The sequence below is a fragment of the Myotis davidii genome, unplaced genomic scaffold (assembly GCF_000327345.1).
Source record: "Myotis davidii unplaced genomic scaffold, ASM32734v1 scaffold248, whole genome shotgun sequence".
NCBI classification, from domain to species: domain Eukaryota; kingdom Metazoa; phylum Chordata; class Mammalia; order Chiroptera; family Vespertilionidae; genus Myotis; species Myotis davidii.
The window spans coordinates 753,032-761,572 of record NW_006299220.1 but is presented as its reverse complement, the minus strand read 5'-3'; the positions used below and the strand labels follow the sequence as shown (position 1 = coordinate 761,572).

At 35.3% G+C, this 8,541-nt stretch overlaps 1 protein-coding gene across 1 annotated transcript in view; it reads left to right on the top strand.

The window, feature by feature from the left end:
* The window catches only part of USP33 (ubiquitin specific peptidase 33), a 70,988-nt gene that overhangs the window by 46,251 nt on the left and 16,196 nt on the right, over nucleotides 1-8,541 (top strand). Inside the window, exons 13-19 of the mRNA XM_015571078.1 lie at nucleotides 521-642; nucleotides 1,788-1,960; nucleotides 2,085-2,155; nucleotides 2,797-2,830; nucleotides 5,946-5,991; nucleotides 6,428-6,608; nucleotides 7,451-7,578. Coding sequence (XP_015426564.1) covers nucleotides 521-642; nucleotides 1,788-1,960; nucleotides 2,085-2,155; nucleotides 2,797-2,830; nucleotides 5,946-5,991; nucleotides 6,428-6,608; nucleotides 7,451-7,578 — 755 coding nt within the window. The remainder of the gene's footprint in view (nucleotides 1-520; nucleotides 643-1,787; nucleotides 1,961-2,084; nucleotides 2,156-2,796; nucleotides 2,831-5,945; nucleotides 5,992-6,427; nucleotides 6,609-7,450; nucleotides 7,579-8,541) is intronic.

Here is an 8,541-nt window from a genome sequence, read left to right as displayed (position 1 = left end):
CATTCCTGCCAGCTATGAATGAGAGTTCCAGTATTATAAAATGTAAAACTAGTAAACTCTTAAAAAAAACATAGGAAAAAACCTTAATGATGTTGTGTTAGACAAAGACATCAAAAGCATGATCCATAAAGGAAAAAAACAACAACCAGAAGACACTATTAAGAGAATGAAAAAAAGATAAGGTAGAGAAACAATATTTACAAATCACATACAAAGCACTTGTACCTAGACTATATAAAGAACTCTCAGCTTAATTATAGAGTCACTTCTTCAAAGATAGCTTTACTTAGAGTAAAAGCAAACAAGTAAAAGCAAAACTGTTCTGATTGAAGTCAAGATAGGGAGACTGAATCCCTCTTATTTCACTTGGTTTCTCCTTTTTTTAAAGCAAGGCTCTTCAATAGTATTTTGACAAATTTCATCAGCATAGTAAATTTTATTGTTAAAGATTCCAGAGAAAAATGCTTAAAGAAAGGAGCTACTTTGATTTTAAAAAAATATTTCAACCCTTATTTCTCAGTCCTAGCTCAATCTGCATCATCCCCAAAGAGAAAAAAACAGCACAAGAAATACCGAAGTGTTATTTCAGACGTTTTTGATGGAACAATCATTAGTTCAGTGCAGTGTCTCACTTGTGACAGGGTGAGTATGAAGGAATTATAATACACAGGAATTTTTTGCAAAATGGTATGAGAAGTTTACTGTAACTCCTCATCAGTAGCAAGGAGCTGCTGCTGATTACACATGTGTTTCTTGTGTTTACATTAGTATAATTGATTCTAGACATAGAATTGTTTTTTGGGAATAATAGCAACATAGTTCTTAAAGATTGAGTCTTGACCCATTATTGGACAGGCATGAATCACAGGAAGATTAACTCCGTTCTTCATCTCTGGTCACATATAAAAGGTAATTTGTTGCTCAGCAGCAAGAACTGTTAGTACCCACATTCTCATCAGGCTGATGAAATTAATGTGCTGGGAAACTGTTGCTGCTCACAGGTACTGAACTGTGATTGTATCTTCTGCATTTGGTTATATGGCCTGTAAATATTTTCCTTTATTAAGATTGGGGCTCAGAAAATAAAGGTAGTATCAGATTCATATATAAGAACATATATTAAAATTATCATGAGTTCTTTAATAATACCTCTAAACCTCTGAGTTTCTTTGAGCTTTTCTTAAGAGCAGTTTTACTTCAGTGTAGGAATGAATGTAACTACTGAAATTAAAATGACACTCCCCTCCAAACCCCCATAAAACAACAACAATGCAGAAGTAAGTTTTCAATTATTGTGTTAAAATCTTAAGTAAAACCTAAGGGCTTCCAATAGGGTAATTTTAATATATGCTGATTTGGTACCAAATATTTAAATGGACTTGTCCTGACATGTTTTCAGCTATTTAAAAAAAATCACATGCTAGGTTTTACAACTTTTTAAAAAAACATTTAAAAACTATTATGAAGAGGTCATTTCCAAATGTAAATACTGTAGTGCATAAGAGTTTGTACCTCCCACTACAGTGACTGGATGTGAGGTACTTCTCTATGCTGCAGTGTCCTCGAGTAATGTGATGTTAGTAGTTATCTCAGAAGGTTTATGTGAAGATTACATTTAGAACAGCACTTGGTACAGAGAAAGTGTTTTGCTGTTGTTATTACAATAAAGCAATTTGATGTTTTTGTTTATTATAACTTGATTTGATCTTTGCAGTCTAAAATCTGTTCTCATAAATGTTTGAACTGGCTTATTTTCATCCCATTCTTAAAACACAAAACAATTTTAGGTGTCGGTAACCCTGGAGACCTTCCAAGATCTATCCTTGCCAATTCCTGGCAAGGAAGACCTTGCAAAGCTGCATTCATCGAGTCATCCAACTTCCATAGTCAAAGCAGGATCATGTGGTGAAGCGTATGCTCCACAAGGGTGGATAGCTTTTTTCATGGAATATGTGAAGAGGTATGTGTGCATTTTTTAAAAAATTGATTGATTGTTAAAACTGCTGTTTCTGCTGTACTGGCAGAACACTTCCTTTTTTTTTCTATTGATAATGTTTCAGGTTTGTTGTCTCATGTGTCCCTAGCTGGTTTTGGGGTCCAATAGTAACCTTGCAAGATTGTCTTGCTGCCTTCTTCGCTAGAGATGAATTAAAAGGTAAGAAATATGACTAAATTGTTGTGGGTAATCTAAAATACTAGTGGGACTGAACATAAAATGTTTATAAAAGCTAAATTTTAAGGAGCTTAAGTAGTACTTGCCCATATTGCCACAGTGCCATTATCTACCGTGGTGCTATAACTATAAATACCACAAATCATATCTTGAAATAATTTATACTAGTTCCTATAGTACTAGATAAGATGACATGAGGTGTCTTAAAACTTTTCAGGGATTCAAAGAAGGAAAAATTCAACCAATATGAAAGTCTTATATATCTGGATATAGTCTGTGAATCCCTTCATAATATTTAAGAATTTAAGATCCTTCAGTATTTTTATATGTGCAGTACTTTGTGTGGGCAGTCATGTAATGGGCAGTCAGTAAATTTGGTTGAGTGGGTGAATGGAAAGGATGTTCTTTAAGATAGGCTTTCACGGTTGAAAAGAGAGGGAGGTCAGGGTGCTTTAGGCAAGGGATACATTGTGAGCTGACTCCTGCTCAGAGACTAAAAAATGTGAGCCTTGTGTTACTGTGCTGCAAGGTGAGCATGTGGCAGACTCAACAGAATTGCAGAACCAAAAGAAAATATCTTGCTTTTCATTTGAGAGGAGTGACCAGATTTATTCTATTTTCAGGTGACAACATGTACAGTTGTGAAAAATGCAAAAAGTAAGTGTTATTGCCAATGCTTTTAATAACATGTTCTGTATTTTAAATGGTATTTTGTTGTGGTGGTAGTTACTTGAATTGAGTTAAAATTCCTCTTTATTTAGAAAAATAAAGGCTAGTGAACTTTGTCCTAATAAAAATAAAGAGGCTGGTTGTTTTATAAAACAAATTGGAAGCAAAAATGTAACAGATTTAATACACTTATCTAAGATGTAAGAGTGTGTTTCGAGATTTAAAATAAGTATATAATTTTGCATAAAACTTTCCACATACATTATAAAAGAGATATATAATATATATTTTCATTATATTAAGTTTTGTCATCATAAATAAGGAATATTCTCTTCTGGATTACCATGTTAACAGACTGAATTCAAAGAAGTGAGAGTGGCTGTAAATTATGCAGTTTCAAATCTATGTAAAATTCAGAAGGGTTATACCAACCTTGATGTTACCTGCTGTATGATGGCAGAATAGAAATACAGTTAAAGTATGGATTTCTTTTCTTTTTTTTTAAATATGTGTTATTGATTTTTTACAGAGAGGAATGGAGAGGGATAGAGAGTTAGAAACATCAATGGGAGAGAAACACTGATCAGCTGCCTCCTGCACACTCCCCACTGGGGATGCACCCGCAACCAAGGTACATGCCCTTGACCGGAATTGAACCCGGGACCCTTCAGTCCGCAGGCCGACGCTCTATCCACTGAGCCAAACCGGTCAGGGCAAAAGTATGAATTTTCTTTCTTTTAAAAAAAATACATTTTTATTGATTTCGGAGGGGAAGGGAGAGGGAGAGAGAGAGATAGAAACATCAGTGATGAGAATCATTGATCAGCTGCCTCCTGCACTCTGAGCCCACAACCTGGGCATATGCCCTGATCAGGAATTGAACCATGACCTCCTGGTTCATAGGTTGATGCTCAACCACAGAGCCATGCCAGTCAGGATGGATTTTGTTTCTTCATATTTAGTAGTAGTTGCCTTGTTCTGTGTTGTAATAAATTCAGGCTTTTAAGGCTTCTTGGTGATAAGTTAGAAAAGTAATTGGTGAATTGAAGGCAAATATGTTTGAGATAGAGTGAACTGGTAAATATTTTTTAAATCTCTGTAATAGAAAAATAATGGTCTCCTAATAAGATATAGAATCTTTATAATACAAACTTCTGTCTGTTGGCAATAATCACAGAGAAATGTTGATCTGCAGCATTTAGTCCTCTTCATGACAAAAAGGAATGGCATATTTGGTTAATAAGGATGAAAGGCTGCCTTGTACTTTCTAGAAAAGATTATACTTCTAGAAAATTGGAAAGTATCGTTGGTTTGTCCTTGAAGCCATATCTTGCTGAAGAGGGTGTTGGCCTACAGGGGGGAACCTGGTTTGAGAAAAACTCACCAACTAGTACGAGATAATAGTAGTGGAGATAGAAAAGAACCTTGCATCAGCCCCCAAATCCAAGGTAGAAATCTGTCAATTGTATATTAATATAGATTATTACTAATATTCAGCCTGTATCTCAAATTGTTTCCACTTCTAAGAATAAAGGTTATATTTTGGCACATAGATGGGTCTTGAGAGTATCATGCTAAGCAAAATAAGTCAGATGGAAAAGGACAAGAACCATATAATTTTTCACTTATGTGGTATATAAAACAGCAAAAATGTGCAAACAAAACCAACAAACAAACTTATAGACACAGAAGACAGTACGGTGGTTACCAAAGGGGAAAGGGGCTTCAGGGGGTGGGGAGGGTGAAGAGGGTAAAAGGGGTCAAATATTTGGTGATAGAAGGAGACCAGACTTTGGGTGGTGAGCACATGATGTTTTATAGAACTGTACTCTTGAAACCTACGTCGTTATTATCCAGTGCTACCCCCAATAAATTTAATTTTTTAGAAAAGAAACGTATAATAAATATGTTGACCTGACCAACCAATTCCATGAAATTGGGATTTTATTTTACCCAGTTTTACTTGATAATCTGGATTTTTTATGTGTGTATGTATGTGTGTTTAATATATTTTTATTGATTTCAGAGAGGAAGGGAGAGGGAGAGGGAGATAAAAACATCAATGATGAGAGAGAATCATTGACCAGCTGCCTCCTGCATGCTCCCAATGGGGATTGAGCCCATGACCCGGGCATGTGCCCTTGACTGGAATTGAACCCGGGACCCTTCAGTCCACAGGCCAGTGCTCTATCCACTGAGTCAAACCAGCTAGGGCAATAAGCTGGATGATAATAAAAGTGTAAGCAAGCCATGGATAGTAGGACTTTTATTTATTAATTTTATTATAAAAATTATAGTTGACATTCAATATTATATTAGTTTCAGGAGTACAACCTAGTGGTTAGATAGTGATTGCCCTGATAAATCATTATCTGTGTGATTTCATATATTATTATTACAATATTATTGACCACATTCCCTATGCTACACTTTACATCCCTGTAACTATTTTGTAACTTCTAGTTGTACTTTTTTTTTTAAATCCTCATCCAAGGATATTTTTCCATTGATTTTTAGAGAGAGGGGAAGGGAGTGTGAGAGAGAGGGCAAGGGTTGTGAGAAAGAGGGAGAAACATTGATGTGAGAGAGATACATCAATTGGTTGCCTCCTGAATGTGTTCCTACTGGGATAGAGCCTGCAGCTGAGGTATATGCCCTTTACTGAAATCAAACCTGAGACCCTTCAGTCCTAGGGCTGACACTCTAACCATTGAGCATAATTGGCCCTTTCACCTTTTTTACCCAACCCCTTAACTCTCCTCCCATCTGGCAGGCATCATTATGTTCCTTGTATCTATGAGTTTGTTTATGTTTTGATTGCTTGTTTACAAAAAATTAAATTTTATCAAAGAATCACACAACTCCCTACATTTTTATTAGATAGCTTAGTTTAAATAATTTTTTACAATAAGGGATTCCAGTGTTTTATTAGTGTATATTTTTTCATGTATAGCATATAATTCATTAGTGAGCATTTTTAGTCTGAGTTCTTTTGTCTCTGCATTTTCTAAAAGACTATTGACTATTTGAAAATACTAAAGCTTTTTTCCAATCCTATGGGAAATGGGTTTATTTTAATTGTTTTTCTCTTTTCTCACCTTAGGTTGAGGAATGGAGTAAAGTTTTGTAAAGTACAAAAGTTTCCTGAGGTATGGGCTTTATTATAATTGAATTTATTTTTTCTGGTAGAAACACAATTAATTAGTAGTAAATTTTTTTAGCACGGGTAAATAATGGACTGTTTCTATTGACCAGTTGCTATTTATGTCCTATTAGGGATATCCATTTTTAAAATACTGAGTTACACAGCAAGTAAGTACCCTTACCAGTGAAACGATGTTGAGCACAGCTTAATCACCATTGTAGGCTCTTGCAGGTATAAAGCGTAAAATTAGAAAACCCAGTAGCTGTAAATTTAGTAAGTACCATGTTTCACTATTTCCACATTTTAACACCTCTGGAATGAGGTTATCATTATTGCAGAACAATGTTTAACCTTGATACTTAATTCAATACATATATTTAATAGACTCCTTTATCTAGCATATAAAGCAATAGAATTTTAATGTTGCCTTTTTCTTTTAGATTTTATGCATCCATCTCAAAAGATTCAGACATGAACTGATGTTTTCCACCAAAATCAGTACCCATGTTTCATTTCCACTGGAAGGCCTGGATCTTCAGCCATTTCTTGCTAAAGATAGTCCAGCTCAAATTGTTACCTATGACCTTCTGTCAGTCATTTGTCATCATGGAACTGCAAGTAGTAAGTATACAGGTTTGACATATGTTCTTAGATTATATTAAAAATAGTAAACATCTGAGTTGATCTTTTAAGTAAGACCTGATTGAACCAAAGAAAACATTGTAAAAGTAGATTTTTAAAAATTTATTCTTATTTTATTTTGGTTATTAAAAACATGTTAAGCTGTGGTCGGTTGCTCAGTGGCGGGAGGCAACCAATCAATGTGATGTTTCTCTCTCTTTCTCTCCTCTCCCTCCCATTCCTCCCTTTAACTCTCTCTAGAAATCAATGGGAAAAATATCCTTGGGTGAGGATTAAAATGAAACAAAAAGTCAAAAAATTTAGGAAATTGAATAATTTTACTCTGAAGTTGGAAATACTGGAAAACTATATTTTGTATACAATTAAATAATAAGTACTTTAACATGATCATTTTTACTCTGGGTTTTTTAAGGTTACATTTGCTATCCTTATTTGTGTTTCCTGAAGTAATGGTGGTGAGGATATATACATACTGGGGAAAAATTATAGGTCTTGCTGTATCTCAGTCTCTGTTAAGAACTTGGAATAAAAAGTAGTTTGTTGCCCTGACCGGTTTGGCTCAGTGGATAGAGCATCGGCCTGCGGACTCAAGGGTCACAGGTTCGATTCCGGTCAGGGGCATGTACCTTGGTTGCGGGCACATTCCCAGTAGGGAGTGTGCAGGAGGCAACTGATCGATGTTTCTAACTCTCTATCCCTCTCCCTTCCTCTCTGTAAAAAATCAATAAAATATATTTAAAAAAAAAAAAGTAGTTTGTTTTCCATTCTTGTATTAATTGGTATTACTGAAATGATTAAAAAAATTTTTCTCTTAAATTCAGGTGGACACTATATTGCCTACTGCCGAAACAATTTAAATAATCTCTGGTATGAATTTGACGATCAGAGTGTCACTGAAGTTTCAGAATCTACTGTACAAAATGCAGAAGCTTATGTTCTTTTTTATAGGTAAGGAAGTAACTCACAGATAGGCTACTTTAATAAATAAGAAATATCTCACTTTGGGGTTATCAGTGACTTCTAAGACTTTCAAAATGGATTGCTGCGTAAAAATTAGAAATTGTTTTACTCTCATTTGAGTATCTGAGTAAAATAAAGTGAAAGGTTGCATGCAGAATGATCCTTGAAGAAAATGTTAAATCATTTACTTGAATGGCAAAGAAAGGTACAGTTGATCCTTGAACAACATGGGTTTGAACTTCGTGGGTCTCCTTATACATGGATTGTTTTCAGTACTATATTGTTTTCAGTCTGAGGTTGGGAGTTATGGATGTGGAGGGCTGACTATGCATTGAGCTATGCTACTTTGTTTTTTAGTTTTTTTAAATATATTTTATTGATTTTTTACAGAGAGGAAGGGAGAGGGATAGTTAGAAACATAGATCAGCTGCCTCCTGCACACCCCCTACTGGGGATGTGCCCGCAACCAAGGTACATGCCCTTGACCGGAATTGAACCTGGGACCTTTCAGTCTGCAGGCTGACACTCTATCCCCTGAGCCAAACCAGTTAGGGCGAGCTATGCTACTTTATGTAGGGAACTTGAGCATTCACAGATTTTGTTATCTGCGGGTGGGGGGTAAGGAGGGAGGCTGGAACCAATACTTTGTGGGTACCAAGGGACAACTAAATTTTTGTGAAGTCCGAAGTTATACATGAATTTCTGAATGCACAGGAGTGGGAGTGGGTGGTGTTGGGTGCCTTAATCCCCTGTGTTGTTCAGTGGTCACCTGTATTTTCTTTTAGGAATACTGGTTTTAATAAAAATAATTAGGCACTTAATGGTAGGAATTAAGTACAAAATTTTCTTCTGAAATAGCTAATAAGATACTACTATAACAATAAATCTTATACAAAAAAACATCAATTTTATAGAAGAGTAAACGCTAGCTACTGAAACAGCGAACATAATA